The sequence below is a fragment of the Herpailurus yagouaroundi genome, unplaced genomic scaffold (assembly GCF_014898765.1).
Source record: "Herpailurus yagouaroundi ecotype Mexico unplaced genomic scaffold, PumYag 100, whole genome shotgun sequence".
In the NCBI taxonomy this organism is placed as follows: Eukaryota; Metazoa; Chordata; class Mammalia; order Carnivora; family Felidae; genus Herpailurus; species Herpailurus yagouaroundi.
The window spans coordinates 23220678-23238495 of record NW_024412391.1 but is presented as its reverse complement, the minus strand read 5'-3'; the positions used below and the strand labels follow the sequence as shown (position 1 = coordinate 23238495).

The following is a 17818-nucleotide window of genomic DNA, read 5'->3' as shown; positions in this document are numbered from 1 at the left end:
CTGAAGAAAGGAAGGCCACGTTCTCCGAGGTTATATCCCCTGAAGAAGCAAGACCACGTTCTCCGAGGTTACATCCCCTGAAGAAAGGAAGGTCACGTTCTCCGAGGTTACATTTTACATGCTGTTTCCTTGCCGTGGCATGTTCCTCCCTGCTGTTTCACTTGTTTCTCTCCTCCTCATTCTTCAAGACTCAAGCAGACTTTGCATCCACGGGGGAACCATCCCTGCCTCTATCTCCATCCTCATCAAGTCTGCCTGTGGCCCTGGCATAGGACTGTGCACTTGTGAAGGTGCCATAGTCATAAAGTACAAATCAACGACGCTCATCTGGAGGTGTGTCATATGCCCAAGTGCTCCTGTGTTCTGTGCATCCAAAGTACACAGTAGTTGCCACAGTATGACCATTGTCTGTTTACTTATTCATCTCCCCCATTGGACTCTGAGCCCGTGAAAGAAGTAACTAGTCTTTACCTCCATTGCTGGGCTAAAGTAAAGTTCTCATTCACCAAATACCGAATGATGGAAAGAATCCATTTTCACACAATAAAACTGAGTGGTTGTGCTTGATGGGTGCCTTTTGCCCTGTTTAAGTATAAACCAAATGTAGTTCCAATTCAGTGTCAGATATTGTTCATTTCACAGTTAAGTGATGAAGGCTAAAACAAAGGCTATTTGTTTTGAATAACAAAAACAGTAATAACTACCATGTACTGTGTGGACCAGTGTGTTCAACCAGGCATTGAACCATATGGATTTGATTTCAGCCTCCCAACACCATCATGAAGTTGGCTTTTTTTTTCTCATTTTACAGTTTGGGAAGCTGATGTTAAGTGGCTTGCCCAAGTTCACAGCACCATAAAGGGCTGGAGTCAGTATTTGAACACATCTCATTCTAAAGCCTTCCAGTTTGTTCTGCTGTGCTTTATAAGGGAACATAATTTCTGCATACATAATTTATGATGAAATTTTATAATAAAAACTGATTCTTAATGACATGAAACTTTTTTAAAAATAGCATTGGGTTGGGGCGTCAGGGTAGCTCAAGTGGTCGAGCACCTGACTGTTGATTTTGGCTCAGGTCATGATCCCAGTGTCATGGAATCAAGCCCCACATCAGGCTCAAGCTGGGTGTGGAGCCTGATCAAGATTCTCTCTCTCCCTTTGTCTCTCTGCCTCTCTCTCTCTCTCAAATTAAAAATTAATAAAAATTTAAAAAATTAAAATGTTAAAAAAATAGCGTTGGCTTTTTTCAAAAACTGGAGTGATCAAATTCTTAATTTTTCCATCATGAATGTTTTGCATTCAGTAAACACTATCATTTGCCATGTGCATATTCCTGTGATGGTTTTCTTCTTTTTTTAAGTTTATTTATGTATATAAGGCGGGGGGCGAGCAGAGAGAGAGAGAGAGAGAGAGAGAGAGAGAATCCCAAGTAGGGTCCGCTTAGCTTGATCTCATGACTACAAGATCACGACCTAGGCTGATATCAAGAGTCAGATTCTTGATGGACTGAGCCACCCAGGTGCCCTGGTTTTCTTCTTAGTACACACACTATCCCCCTTCAACTTTCTGAATTTGAAAATAAAAATTGAGGATTACATTTATATCCAGGATTTAATCTTTATTAAATTTAATCTGAAGATTTTTTATTTTTTAATAAAAGTTCAATATTATATGAACATTATTAAAAAGGCAGAAAACACAGATAAGCACACAGGAAAAAAATAAATTTCCATATAATGTCACAGTCCAGGGATAACCACTGTAAGGGCTTTGGTGAGTATCTCTCCAGGCTTTTGGCTTAAATTAAATATATATTATTATATCTCACAAAAGGGGGACTATGCTACATATATGTTTGTTGATTTTACTTTACTCGGTGGTACAAATATATCATTAATGCACCATTCTTAATTTGTGTAGTATTCCACTGTATACTTATAACAACTTACTAAACCTGTTCCTCAATTTCGGACACTAAGGTTATATTTATATATTTTGGTGCTATAAATACCTAGCATCCTCCTTTTGACCAAGACAGAAGTAAAGGGTGGCATGAAGTTGTCAGTTTTCAGTAAACACATTGTAGAAAAGTATATTTTGCACAAAAGATTGCAAACAATTGCAAAAATCACATAAGTTCTGTATATCTATGTAAACTCCTTGAGGGTAGAGATCAAGCGTTACTCATTTTTGCGTTCATAGCAGGAACTCAATAAATGTTTGTGAATGAATGCATAGTTTACCAGAACTTCAGTCCTTTAGTTTTGCATTTTTATGTAGAGTTGCCATTTATTAGAGGCATTTCTTTTTGGCATCATGGAATGGACACTGACTCTTCTAAGAATCACAGAATTTAATAGAACCTTGAAGGAGTTAGTAAAAACTGTCTTTTAGATAAGGAGGAATATGTGTGAATAACTGTATGAACCCAGCAAAAGTATAATGTAGGTGAAGTTCAACTTTATCCCATGCTTTCCAGACACCAGATGCTTTCTTGCTGCCTTCTTATCCCACTAGCAGGACTCTCCCACTAAGAAGCAGGGGTGTTCTGGAGTACAGTGGGGAAAATCTTGGGCTTTAAAGTCCATAGACTTTTGGTATTAAACCTCAGTGCCAGTACTTATTAGTTATATTAAAATGGTCAAGTTACTTCACCTATAACATGAGTTAGAAGGGCCACCTTGTTGTGAGGTTTAAATGGGCTAATGTTTGCAAAGAAACACAGTCTCTTGAACATAATGTGTCCTAGACTGAAAGCTACTACTATTGTAATGTGTGTGTATGCACACTCTTGTGTGTATGTGCACATACATATGAAGACAAACTATCACAAGTATGGGGTGCTATTCAAGTTTCCCATGTTTAAGACTTTTGTTGAATAAAATCATAAATACACTTCAGATCTCATTTGCTAGCCTTGCAATATATTCAGTGCAAAGTTTCTTTAATAATACAGTATAAAATGCTTTTCAAGGTAGGTTTGCATGAAAGGAGTGTCCTTATAGCTTAATATTGCATTTGAGCTATGAGAGATTTTCTGTAATTTCCTGGAAAATGTGATGAATTAAACATCACTAGACTCATCTTCTTGAAGGTCAGTAGTTTTAAATAGCATTCATTAAGGGCATTTTAAATAGCATTCATTAAGGGCATGTGTACGTTAACACTGCACTCCAACTGTATGCAGAAACGTGACCTGAGGATTATTTACTTCTTAGAAGGTTATATATTACAAATCGAATGGTTGATGGAGTTACAGTGTGTCCCTGTAAAAGACTGACTGAATTAAGCAGAATCTGAAAGATTCCTTTTGGCCACTTACCTAAAGTAAGCGATGCAATCATTGAGAAGTACAAATCAGGGGGGATAATTTCTAATTACTATTTTTAACATTTGTGGGCATGTTTACATTTGTTCTATTAAGATCTGCTGCCCTCTGAGGGGAAATGATGACCTTAGTACTGGTTGTCTTCTAAGTCTATAAATCTTCGAGCTCCTCACAACAAAGTCATCAAAATACCTGTCTCAATATTTTTCGAAGTGAGGCTCATTAACTTCAGACAAGAATGTGGTAGATTCATCAGTGTGGATCACAAAGTATTTCTGTCATGGGCCATGTTAAACTGCACCAAACTTCAACTCAGTGGGAAATAACAGTAAAGTCTAGTGACATCTTAGGCAGTTGCGACATTTTCTCTGCCACTCCCCAAGAATCACCACTCTGTCTTTTTACCTGCATCCGTGGTTGTACTCGTAATCCATGGAGCTAAGGCTGGTCTCCCTCAGGGCACCTGCCCTTCTTCCAAGCTAAGCACAGAACGGCAAAGAGTCCGGTCTCCCTTAGCCATCCGCATCAGCTTTTGTGTTTAGCTGAGAGACTGGTCACAGCCAGAGTTGTCATTTATACTTCTCCTTCTTTGTTTATTTCCCTTTTCTTTTTCCACTTTTTTTTTCCTTCTAACACTCATTGCTTCACTCTGGTACTCACTCTGCAAGTAATGTGCAATCCTCTGTATGAGGTATTTACTCTTCATATAAGTTTATGTAAGTGATGAGAAAATACATGACTTTGTATCAGCCAAAATTTTGTGAAACTTTTACAACTCTGAGTGGGAAGAACGTGTAATTTTGAAAAATACAAGCTAACTTGGTCTACATGGCATATTTTTTACAAGTTTATTTTGCATTCTTCTGTCAATGGGGTCTAGGACGTAGAAACTCAAAGCACCCATTATGTTTAATAGCTTACTGAAATTAAAGGTTACAAGTTAGCATAGGAACGAGCTTCCTAAAGGCAGGAACAGCTCCGTCTGTAGTTGTATGTCCAGAGTGTCTGGAACCAAGTAGATGAGAATTGAATGTTAAAAATAAGTTTTGGGGGCTACTGGGTGGCTCAGTCTGTTGAGTGTCCGACTCCGGCTCAGGTCATGATCTCGCAGTTCATGAGTTCGAGTCCCACGTCGGGCTCTGTGCTGACAGCTCAGAGCCTGGAGCCTGCTTCCGATTCTGTGTCTCCCTCTCTCTGCTTCTCCCCTGCTCACACCCTGTCTCTCTCTGTCTCAAAAATAAGCAAACATTTAAAAAAATTTTTTTTAAGTTTTGAAGGAGGAACACTTACAGCTTCTTTATGAAGGAAACTACATCCTCATTCTTTATGTATGAGCAACCTTGCATTTGTACTAAAGCACTTACTTGTATTCTGTGTGACTTGACATGGACCCCAGATTTGTCACATGATTTGGCTCGTGGCCAAGGGTTTGCAGGAACCAGTTTCTCCTTCTTGGCCAGCATTCCTGAGAGAATCAGTAACTGTGACCCACATCACATTTAGCTTCTGGAAAGGAATCTAGACACACGATTCAGTCCTAAAGAAGAAAATGAGACATCAATCTAGTTCTGAACTCCCCATAAACAAGGAAATTATTTATTGTCATGATTTTATCAATTGGTAGCTTATATCTGATGTCTGAGTATATGTTGATCTGGAGAACCATTCTTGGTTTTCAATCCAGATAATGTGCTTTATGCAGTATATGGCCTTCTAATAAGATAAGTCCATTTCAATAAGAAATATAAGAAAACCTGGAAAATTTAGTGCAAATTAATAACATATTCCATGGTCATACCCTGCTTTTTTTTTAGAACACCAAGTAGTATATATGGAATGAACTACATTGTTATTTTAAAACTCCATTCCTACCTTATAGAAGGTCAGCCCTTTGGCAAGATAATAAACAATATACAGAAGTACAGGTTTTTCATCTTGAAAACATTTTATTTTATTATTTTTAAATGTATTATCTTGAGAGAGAGAGAGAGAGAGAAAGCAGGAGAGGAGCATAGAGAGGATAGAGAATCCCTGCTGTTATCGCAGAGCCCGATGCGGGGCTGTGTCACACAGCCCTGGGATCATGACCTGAGCTGAAACCAAGAGTCGGATGTGCAACTGACTGAGCCACCCAGGTGCCACTTGAATACATTTTAAAGTATATCATCTTTACCCCATAAAATCCTGTATTTCAGCATCTAAAAGGTAAAATTTAGTTGCAGCTTTATAATATATTACTAAGCTACTGTGATTATCAATAAACAAAAGGAACATTAAAAAAATAAATTTCTAATTAAAATGTAAGTTTAAACTATGAAGCGAATTATCTATAAGCTCTTACAGATTTATAAAGAAGAAAGCAAAGAAAGAAAAACTTAATGACAAGGAAATACAAGTTTCTTTTTGAAGTCCTACTTCATATTAATGCTGATTCTTAAAATTTGAAACATCTGCTGATTTCTACAATTAAGGCGAAATAAACACAGACATTCAACCAAAGTAATTTCGCGCTAATTAGGCAGCAGTCCTTTGGGTATTTTGCAGCTAATAATTTATATTTTCTCAAGAGATTTTTGCTTTGTGTCTATGCATGAAAGTTTAATGCGTTTTAAGGTAATTTCATTTTGTAGGAAGAGAATAGTTCACTTTAAATCATTCCTACTCTCTAAAAAGGGGGATTGATTTTTGTAGGACAAAACATACAGATTATACTGTCAAGAATCACTTTCAACCTTCTAAAAATGAACTTGGGCTCATTAGAAGCAAGACTGAGGCAATCCTTTTCCTCCAGTGATATAGTTTATGTGAGTAGCTCACTTTTGAGATGATTCGATGGTCTTATGCCATCTGGTGGCCAGTACGGAAGTGTCACTAGATAGGGCACTGAGGGTGTAGTGTAGAATTAAATTAGAATACATTTTCTTATTCTGAATTAATACTTTTTCGTAAATTTGTGGCTTTGAAGAATTGTTCTTTTATTCCCAAAGGAACACCCCATCCTAAATCCTTAATAGACAAAAAATAATATTACAGTTTTTACAGTGAATAATCTTGTCTCCCAAGTCATAAAAGTTATACATGCATTATTTAAAGTATATATATTTATATTTTTCTGGATCATTTACATACCATTGCTAGCATAGCATTCATAGGCTAAAACTCCTATTATAAATACTGTATATAAAAGTGAAGTTTCAATTTACAAGGTCAATTGTTAGTTTTGGGTGCCCTCCTGTGTTCACAAGCAAAACTACAAACTAATAGAGACCAAAGTTTTTTTTTATCACATTCTGATGCTCTTGTTGGGATGTTTTCATTGAGTTTTTGTGGCAGTGACTTAAGTCAACCGCATGGTCTCATTTAGTGGCTTTGTAACTTCAGGTATTTCCCAAAAGCAAAGCTTGGATTCTGTGAGCACATCAATCTTTAGCTTTAGAGACCTTTCTCTCTGTTTTACAAATTTATCTAACCCATGAAGAGATTATATTTATTGCTTTGCTCCATTAGCACAATATCACAAAATTATATAATTTTTATCTTTGTAATTATTCCAAATTCACATTATGAGTGCATTTCAGAAAATATCAAAATACTCTTTTTGATGGGACTAAATTTTTGTCACGATTCTCAACATAGACTTGAATTCATTTTAAGAAGTCCCTGAACAATTTTCAAAATACTTTTTTCAGATTAGACAGAACAAATTTTCCTAAAATCAGTTGCTTAATCTATTTAAAATGCCAAAGTGGTATTTTTGTCAGCAGGTCCCAAAAATGATAGTTTTAGTTGTTCTCCTATGCTTTTCTCAATAGGGAACTTTAAATTATTTCAAGGATTTTGAAACAACAAAATATCTGATAATAGACCATCTTTTATAATTTAAATTCTCCTCCTTCTGAGCTAAACATATCTGTCAGGTACCAAACAAGAGAAATAAAAACATCATGAACTTGAAGTTATCATTTGTTTATTTCTCAAATTGAATTTGTATGCCAAATATATTCCAGATAGGGTTCTAAGCAATATGGAAATAAAAGCTGTAGTTGTTGTGTTTATTATGTACTACAGGAGTTAAGACCTGTTCAGGGAGGAGGCGGGGGGGGGGGGGGATAATATAAGAGAACATGCAGTTAAAGCAATAGTAGTGTTAAAACAAAACAGACAATTCAAAATGACACAGATCACTTCCGCAGAGATCAGAGGGTGCATAACAAGAGGGGACATTTGACCTAGACCTTTTCTGAATGGGAAGGTAGACAGATAGGTAGGGAAAGAAGTATTTCAGATACCCAAAATGGCAGAAACAAAAACTTCACAGTGGAGAAGTGTAACTTTTTACCTTCTGTTGAAATAAAACAGAAATTTTCATAGAGTATGTCTCGTTTGTTAAAATCCTCGAGGCTGACAGTTGTTTCAATAACTTTTTTTTTCTCTGAAGTTTGTAGTTCAGAACCAGAAAATGTTCAGGCTGACCCAGAGAATTATACCAGCCTTCTTGTTACGTGGGAGAGACCTCGAGTGGTTTATGATACCATGATTGAGAAGTTCGCAGTTCTATACCAGCAGCTAGAAGGAGAAGACCAGACCAAGCATGAATTTTTGACAGATGGCTATCAGGACTTGGTAATTATAAGATCAATTGTTTCATGTGTTGATAACACTATAGCTTAATTTTCAAGGTAGGAACTTACAAATGATTATATATTGTTGCTCTAAACTTTGTATGAAACTCTCCAGTGGGGAGGAGGGGAAACAGAAGCAATACTAAATTAGGTCCAGACTCACAGTGAATCATACACTAGGCTCTTACTTGTTTTCAGTTACAGGAAGATTACAGCTTTGCCAACAACAACATTATAGAGTAGACACGTAGAGAAGACTTAGAAACTAGAGTTCATCTAGTGTAGCCTCTCTTTAAAAATAAAAGGTCTCGAAGAACAGTTGACTGTGATCTCACAGTTGTGGAAATAATTGGATCTGGAATCTCCGTGCTCTGATACTGCCATGTATCATTTCTCACACCATACTCTTCCGGCACAAGAAAATAGAGTAGGAGACACTGCATCAAAGTTCCAAGTAATAGATGTGAAGCTAATTGTGTCAGGACTTTTTAACACAAGTCAGATCATCTTTAGGAAAAGATCCACTCCCTCCTCCTCCCCACCCATGCACACGAATTAAAGAAAATAAAGTGTGGTATGGTATGGTTGAATCACTACATTATACACCTGAAACTAATACAGCATCGTATATTAACTAATTGAAATTAAAATTAAAACTTTTTTAAAAAGTCCAGATTCTTTCTGACCTGGGCATCTCAGTATTAAACTTTGCCTTGGTAGGGAAGGATTGGCCATAGATTGGGGTCGGGTTGAGAAAACCCTATCTGGTTATGGCCTTAGGAAAGCCCCACTGCAAGTCAAAGACACTGGACAATGTATTTGGACAACTGGAGTCCAGCAAGGCCTGGGAACTTGCATTTAAACAAAAACTGTCTTTGTTATCATGGTGTGGAACATCATGTGGGCAAATTGATAAAACATGTAACAACTTTTTAATCCGGGTGTTTAGAACAGAGACACTGTGAACATGGATGTTATATAATTTATGGAAATTTGCCATTTTTCACTTCATAATGATATTAAGAAGATAATTCTATTACTACCTGGCTTATATATTGTTATGATAAAGAGATAAATTGTGTTTTCATTGTGGTTTTTCACATTTTGCTCTTTGCAAATAGTCCATGTTTATTTGTCTAAAATATTAATTTGTAGTTTTGGGTACTCATTTATGAATTTGATGAGTTCTAGTTGAAAATGAAACTTTCTAGAACTAAATTTTTTAAACAACAAAAAAGCCTAGTTTTCCAATATCTTCATAATTCACAGATATCACAAATCCAACTTAACAACATTGCATAAACTTTTTCTTAGATTAATAAGATATAAATATTTTTCATTGACAGAAGTCTATTATGTTAGTACTCTTATGAGAATAATACATTTGGGAGGCCTGGGGGGTTCAGTCAGTTGAGCCTCCGACTTTGGCTCAGGTCATGATCTCACAGGTGGTGGGTTTGAGCCCCAGGTGGGGTTTTGTACTTCGAGCCAGGAGCCTGTTTCAGAACTTGCACCCCCCCCCCCCGCCGCCACCCTCCCCTGCTTGCACACGCACTCTCTCTTTCTCAAAAATAAATAAACATTTAAGAAAATTTTAAAAAGAGTAATACATTTATATAATTACTGACATCTTTCTTTTAGGGTGCTATTCTCAATAATTTACTACCCAATATGAGTTATGTGCTTCAAATAGTAGCCATATGCACTAATGGCTTACACGGAAAGTACAGTGACCAGCTTATAGTCGACATGCCTTCTGATGACCCTGGTAAGTGCTCTCCTGATATGCCTTTATATGATCTATATAAGGAAGCTAGTTTACTTACTGGATGCAGTGGTGCTTTCTCTCTGACTTTATATTGTTTTGGTTAAAAGACAAAATGATTTTTTTTTTTTTTTACCCGGATCATCCGCCAATTTTGTGAAGCATGGAAACCATTTTCATTCAGCAGATCTGGGACAGGACAATAAGTAAATTTATTCTAAATACTGCATTTTTCTGTTTTTAGAATAAGAATAGCAAAACTGTTATGTCTGTAATGGTCATTGAATGAAAATAGCTATGTAAATATTAAGCCTTTTATTTTGATAATGAACAGTTGGTTTCATTTGTGTTTATTTCCTTTTTCAGCCCCCAAAGCATTTTGTAGTAAGTATATACGTGATCCTAGGATCATGTGAGGTACTTTGAAATATCTATACAAAGCATCCAACAGTTTATCTTAGATATTTTTATCCACTTTGTATACTCCTGTGTGAAGTGGGGGAGAGTGCTTTTCTCCTAGCTGATTTGCCAGTACTGTTTCACATAGTAAAACAAAGATATTGTTTCTAACTGTTTTTGTTTTTGCATGCATCTTCTCTAAGTATTATGGGGAAATCTTTTGATCTAAAATCTTATGAAGTAACTGAATGAAGTACAGATCATAACTTGACAATTTACAAATGCATGTAATTAAAGTCTCTCTTTTCTAATATAAGCAGTTTTAAAGTAATAGAATGAAATATATATGTATTTGTACATATGTATATGTGTATACACACAGACATCATGCATATGCATATTTATAAATATATGCAAACGTACATACATAAATGTAATATTCTTTGGTCTTCCCTACCATGAGTCTACTCACTGATATTTTTATAAATTTTTCATAGAGATGGATGGTAATAAATTACATTAATTATAGCATATTCCAGTTTGACATATTGAAGGAAAACTGATGTGTATTGATTAGCCTTTGTGGTCTACATGATACAACAGGGTCTTTAATCCATTATGAGCTTGTTCACTGATTACCTCATAGTTGTCCTCACTGGTTAAACTTTTAAGTTAAAGTATATACGTCAGAGCATTGAGGATAGATTAGGTATCTTTCTAAAACACAGGCTACAAACTTGCCAAGTTACTTCCCAGATTAAATTGTTGACGGCTAATTAATATGACTACTATTATGATGGCAATATCACTATTTGATATTTCTTATGATCTGCCTCATGGCCTGTGTATAATGTATTGCTTTTATATAGCATTGTTTTTCAAAATGAGGTTATTTTTAAATGGAATGTGAGCTCTAAATGCTATTGAAAGGTGAGTATCAAATTAACTGACCATGGCTTCAGTTATACTATATCATGCACTGACTGCCGTCCCTCTGCAACATTCCCCATATGGATCCACCTAGAAATTCACATCTTTAGCAGGGCATCATTCACCATATTGGCCAGTATCATATGTGAATTGATGAAATGTGGTATAAAAATCTCCTCTAATCCTATTGTGTATTTCAGGATGTGGATTATATTAAATACATTCATTTCGTTTACTGCGTTGGTTTAATTATACTACTCTCATTTCTGCACATAAAACAATTTCCCAGGAGTTTACAAAAAAATAATTGTAGTTATTTATGTTACGCTCTTTCTCACTGTATCCACTCTGCCAAGTTTTAAACTTTCTGAATTTTTTTGTTTTTTCTTTTTGAGATGTTTATTGCATAAAGAAAAACAGATCAAATATCTGTTTTCTACAGAAGTGGTTTCTGAGTGATCCTTTTAGACTGAGTCTACACTGGCACAAAGTACAGCATTCTTGTATCATTTGTAGCACTTTCACATTTGTACAAAATAATAAATATTACACTTGGTTTCCATTTATTCAAAGGCTGGGGACACTGTTGAGCTAATGAGATGTTAGTTTGGGCATACCATTTGATCTCCATGGATGTCTCAGTCCCTTAAAGCATTTTGTACAGTAATAATGTTTTAGTAAAAGATAGTGTTTGATTTGATGTTTCACTATGATATTCCTCTTAAAAGCAAAGGTTAAAAACTTAGATGGCTTATTCCTCAGTTATTCCTACCAAAAAGTCCTTCATCAAAAGCCAATTTACCCAAAGTTTGGAGTCTTCTCATTTTGCATGAAGAAAATATTTGTTCCTTTAGATCTCATTTTTTTTCTGATCTAAAAGGCTGCAATGGCATTTCAATTCATGTATTTTCAATTTGTTACCAAAATTACATTATTTTAAATACTTCTACAGTCAATACGTCACAGTAAAAGTTTTGAAAAAAGTACTGTCTTGAGGTTTAGTGTGATGGTGCCCTCAAGAATCTTATGATTTATGTGGCTAATAGAGATGTAAGTGACTCTTGAGTTTGCTGTTTGTTTCATGGTTTTTATTAGTACCATTTCATCCTGTTAATTATGTTGTTCATTCCCTTAGTAACATTGTAATGTACCCTAGTGAGTTATATTTTATTATTTTGGATAGGCTTTTTTCTAAACAGTGTATTGTTCTTTGCTTTTGTTAAAAAGAAATGAAGGAGGTTATTTATAACTGCCCTCATTCTTTCAATTGTAGATTTCACATATGTTAGTCAATATCCATGAAGGAAAACTCAATCTCCCAAATTGTGCCCTTAACTTTAGCTAATCTGATTATTGCTTGTGCATTTTAATTACACTTGCTGTGTACAACAGTATCACCATAAAATTGGCATCCATGAATATTACTATAAATTGCTATTTTAAAATCCATGCATAAATGCATATTAAGAAACCATTTAAATTTGTCCAGGAAACCATTTTAAGATTAAACTGAAGTGCATAGTCTTTGCAAATACTTTATAGAAAATTATATTTATGAAAAAATAAGCCATAATTTATGTCATTGTAACTAAAATAATCGTGTCATTTTAAAATCTATAATATACAGTTAACTATTATACAATTATAGAGGATATTATTTAAGTACGTATTTTAGAGCCTTGATAGTTATATGTGTTAAATTTACATGTGTGGTGAATTAGATCAACACATTTTTCTGTTGGTGCGTGCTTTTCAGTTATTTAACAATTGTGTTTGTTAAATCACTATACATCTGTCCTTGTTCTGCCTGTACCACCCTATGCCATGGTGTTACAACAATATTTAAAATCACAGTTTGAAGAGACTGTAGTCTACGTTGCTTTGACTTTTTGCCTGTGAGACTTGGCTTTCCTTCAAACAATTAAATAAGCCTTGCTTGCCAACCCATGTCAGTGTTGCTTTTTTGTGTTATGGAATATTAATGTGGTACTAACATGCTCTTATAGAAAATGTGGCATTACATGTGCTCCAAAACAAAACCAGAATGAACCAATAGCTTTTGCTGAGTTGTCACACATACGTGAATTTTATATGTTCACTGACAAAAAAAAAAAGAATGAACAGTCTTTACTGTTAGACGTTTTGTAGGCTTCATGCAGTCTATTTTGACCAAGTGAGTGAGAAGTCTATAAAGCAGTATAGTTGTTTAATTACTTAGTGTGTCAGTAATGCCTGAGTCCGATCAGTGGCGACTAAAATATCGGTTATTTGTGAGGAACCAGCAGGCCAAAGGGTACCGAGTATGTGATCTTGTGCCGACCACCAGAGCTACACCTTGGGTGCTATGAACTCTCAGACTCAGAAGTATGGCCTCAGAATCTCTGGGTAGATAGAAAGAAAATTTGTGAAATTATTTTACTTCAGAATTGTTCTGAAGAGGCTCAGCAGGAGAGCTCTGGATTGTATGGGGGAAAGGCATATTGAATTGCTCCTGGGCAACCACAGAATTTTAGTCACTTCAAATAATCTAATAAGAAACCAAAGTGAAGATCCTTCAAAGAGGGTTAATACTTACAGATACGAAGACACCAAGACTTGGGGTATTCACCCAGGAGAGTGCCATGAAGCAAAAAGGGACCAAAGGACTGCTTGGACCCATACATTTTGCCTCTAGGCTCCAAAGCAGGCCAGAAGACGTCTTATCTCTTACTTCAGTAAATAGCAAAGCCAGTTTCGGTAGAACTCACTGATGCTCTTTGAGGGAAAAGTACTGGGTAAAAGCACATATTTTAACTTAATAGGAACCAGAGTCCATATAGTTAATTTATGCTGCAGTAAATGGATAAAAATAAATTAAATGCAATAATAGGGAAATCAGTCCTCAATGTGATAATTATATATACCCTATGCCAGCCTTGACAGTCAATAAGAAAATTACTTTTGCTTATTAAAAGTATCAAGTTAGGTAAAGTTAGACCATGTTTTTGTTTGTTCCCTTGTTTGTTTTTAATTTTATTTTTTTTTTTAATTTTTTTTTCAACATTTATTTATTTTTGGGACAGAGAGAGACAGAGCATGAACGGGGGAGGGGCAGAGAGAGAGGGAGACACAGAATCGGAAACAGGCTCCAGGCTCTGAGCCATCAGCCCAGAGCCTGACGTGGGGCTCGAACTCACGGACCGCGAGATTGTGACCTGAGCTGAAGTCGGACGCTTAACCGACTACGCCACCCAGGCGCCCCATGTTTTTAATTTTAAAATATTTCCTTAAGCTCATTGAAGAGAATGGATTATCACTGAGTTTTTTTCCCATAGCCTCTTAACAGAGAAAAATCTACAGTATAATGTATGTATCACTAACAAATATTTGTTATAACTTGCCCTTATTAACATTAAAATATTTTAAAAGTACATGAAAAGGTATGACTCCATTTAAAAGCATTTCAATAAAGGGGCGCCTAGGTGGTTCAGTCGGTTGGGCATCTGACTTCGTCTCAGGTCATGATCTCGCGGTCTGTGAGTTCGAGCCCCATGTCGGGCTCTGTGCTGACAGCTCAGAGCCTGGAGCCTGCTTCAGATTCTGTGTCTCCCTCTCTCTCTGCCCCTCCCCACTCATGCTCTATCACTCTCTTTCAAAAATAAGTAAACATTAAAAAAATAAATAAAAGCATTTCAACAAATTATGTATTGTCTCACATGCTGAATTTGAAGGTTTTCATGTGCATGAACTTCTCTAACTGTAGTTTATAGAAAATCATATTGAAATTTCTTATTTGTCTTTTACAGTTGCATCTCATCTTTCAACTCACATGTATTTGTTTCCTTAGAGGTTATAGAGATACAAATGTTTCAGACTGTTTGAAATCACTTTAATTTGAAAATGTGAAGAATACAGAACATGAAAAACAAAACATAGAAAATGGAGAACATTAATGATCCAAATAAAGGTTTCCAAACTCTTTCACGGTCAGTTTCAACAAGAAAAAAAAAATAATCGAATGTTAAAATTTAATTCAGGGCTAAATTAACATTGTTCAGGGTAAGTAACTTTGAGATAGCTAAGTAGTCAAGAGTATTAATTTTATCTAAGTTCACTTGAGAGTGTGACTTCACTTCTAAATTCGTCCTGAATTCTCCTCTAAATGGAATCCACACACAGGACCACATTTTACGGCTTTACATTTCTTAGTATCTAGGAATTTTCTGTTAAAAGTAGATTCAGTAAAATCTATCATAATACAGGCCTGGATTTGATAAACATTTCATGTTAGTTCAGTTTTGCCTTTGAAAACTTTATAGAGTATGCATTTCTTCTGAGGATACCTAGAGGTATAAAACATAGAACATAAGCAGCATTGGGGTAGTAAAGAGCATGAATTTTGGAGATGGAGTGAGAGTCGATGAAATAACAGGACTAAGAGAAGGAATCCTGCAGTAACGCTTAGTTAAACCCAAGTCCTACGTGGCACAGGTGAAGCATGAGGAACAGTGCTTCTGCAGGTGGCCCCTTGGTAATTTGACATTGGGCTAGATTCCTTGTTGGAGAGAGGGACCCAGCTCCTAATCTTTCCTCACATTACTGATAGGGTTTGTTTTAGGATTGAGACATCCATGTACTGGAAATAAACGGATTTTGGTCATTGGGAACAGCAGACTTGACTGACCCTGTCCAGATCTTTGCGGGAGCACAGCTAAGTTTCCCTGGTGAGAAGGAACCGGATCCCTCTGTTCAGTCCTTCCTGTGGCCAGCCAGGTTGGACCTGCTGGAAGGCACTGTCTGTTTGGTGCAGCACCCTGTGTACATATAAGCATCAGCCCAAATTCCCAGTGTAGAAAAAATCATTGGGCCCTCCACCAGAAGAGGAACTGAAAGAATAAGTAGCTGAATAAGAAAATAAATCCTGTCAATTCTCCTCCTAATCCCTGGCATTTCCCCAATTATCATCTATGCTGATGAAAAACCATTTAGGTTTTTTATACTCAGCCTGCCCCCCTTCCCCTTCTTAGCTTCAATCACACCTCTAGAGGGGAGAGGGGAGGGGAAGGGAGTTGGATTAGAGGATAGAAATGAAGTTTTTGAATGCTGTTTCATATAGGCTTATGTTGTAGTGTGTTACGTAGTGTTCAGAAGTGTTGAAACACAAATCTTTAATTTTTATTTTTGGAAATTCTGTAGTTTCAAAGCTAACAAGTCTTTTTTTTTTCTCCCCCTTCCCTCTTTCCATCCAAAGGTAAATCCACACAGCTGAAATAATCGAATAAACATTTTAATAATTTTGTTTCTAATTTTGTAGAGCTGGACCTCTTCCCTGAATTAATTGGAACTGAAGAAATAGTCAAGGTATTATAGTTTTTTTATATTAAAATGTTTTAAAATTAAAAAGCCTTTTTTCAATTGTTGGTTAGGTTCCAGATGTTACATTAATCAAAGTTCATGTTGCATTATTCGTCGTAGGGTTAGTTGTTGAGCTTTATAGATAGTGATATAATCGACGTACATGATTCTTTCATCAAGAGTTGGATGTCACTTTGATAGTATAATAAAAGTAACAGATGGAAAAAGGTTGGTGATAATGAAAAAAATTAACATTAAAGATAATTATAGCTATAAACTATAGCTATAAATCAGAATTTTCTTCAGTGTTCAAGTTTTTCTAAAAGATTAAAACAACATTTAACCAATTCTTAGTATTTCTACAGTTGATTTATAATTAACTTAACCAGTGGTTGACAGATTGATAACAAATATGAGCCAAAACATAAGTTGTATGTATTCTGTCCAAATATTTGTGTTTGGATTAGTCATATGATAAGTGTCTATGGCTAGTATAATGTCCTGTAAGTAAATAGGTATTTGAGAATATTTATAGGGGCACCTAGGTGGCTCAGTTGGCTAGGCATTCGACTTCAGCTCAGGTTATGATCTCACCATTCATGGGTATGAGCCCCTCATGGGCCTCTGTGCTGACAGCTCAGAACCTGGAGTCTGCTCCGGATTCTGTGTCCCACACTCTCTGCCCCTTCCCCACTTGCGCTCTCTCTCTCTCTCTCTCTCTCTCTCTCTCTCTCTCTATCTCAAAAATGAATAAACATTAAAAAAGAGAATATTTATAAATTCTAACATTGTCTTAATTTCTAAAATAAAGAAATAATGACTGATGTATCTTCTATTTCATCCTAAGCCCAAATATACTGTTCATCTTAACTGAGATTATATGTTAAATCCAGATGCTATTCCTAATGTAGTACAAATGTATGCATATGCACATATGAGATCATAGAGTGTAATAAGTATTATCTGGCAATAAATACTAATTAGATTGTTTTCACATGTATAATTATCTCAATAGTTTATGTATCTTATGGCAGTTCTGTCTTGCAAAGGATTATTTTAGCAAAGTGAGCAGTCCACCCTTGAAAGAGTTCACAAAATTCTGCCAAGGATATTTGTGTGTGGGTGGGTGTGCATGTGTGCCCATGTGCATGTGCACGTGGATAGGCATATATCTAGAAGTGATCACTGGGTGGCAGACTGCCAGCTTCTCATTGTATTTTCACATGGCAGAGAGCAGAGCAGAAGAAACAAGCTCTCTCGTGACTCTTCCTGTCAGGGCACCAAGCCCATTCATGAAGGCTCCGTGCTTATGACCTCATCGAGTCCCAGATACCTCCCAAAGTCCCCACTTCTTAATATCATCACTTCAAGCGGTAGGACTTCAATATAGGAATGGGGGGGAGGGCACAAACACTTAGCCCATAACACTACCCACTA

The 17818-nt window shown here is 36.1% G+C and overlaps 1 protein-coding gene across 4 annotated transcripts in view; it reads left to right on the top strand.

Annotated features, from left to right (window-relative positions):
* PTPRZ1 (protein tyrosine phosphatase receptor type Z1) overlaps positions 1-17818 on the top strand; it is a 183445-nt gene that overhangs the window by 114192 nt on the left and 51435 nt on the right. For all 4 annotated transcript variants that reach the window (XM_040472130.1, XM_040472129.1, XM_040472128.1 and 1 more), the window contains exons 9-11: positions 7770-7954; positions 9595-9721; positions 16341-16387. In XM_040472130.1, the coding sequence (XP_040328064.1) occupies positions 7770-7954; positions 9595-9721; positions 16341-16387 (359 nt within the window). The remainder of the gene's footprint in view (positions 1-7769; positions 7955-9594; positions 9722-16340; positions 16388-17818) is intronic.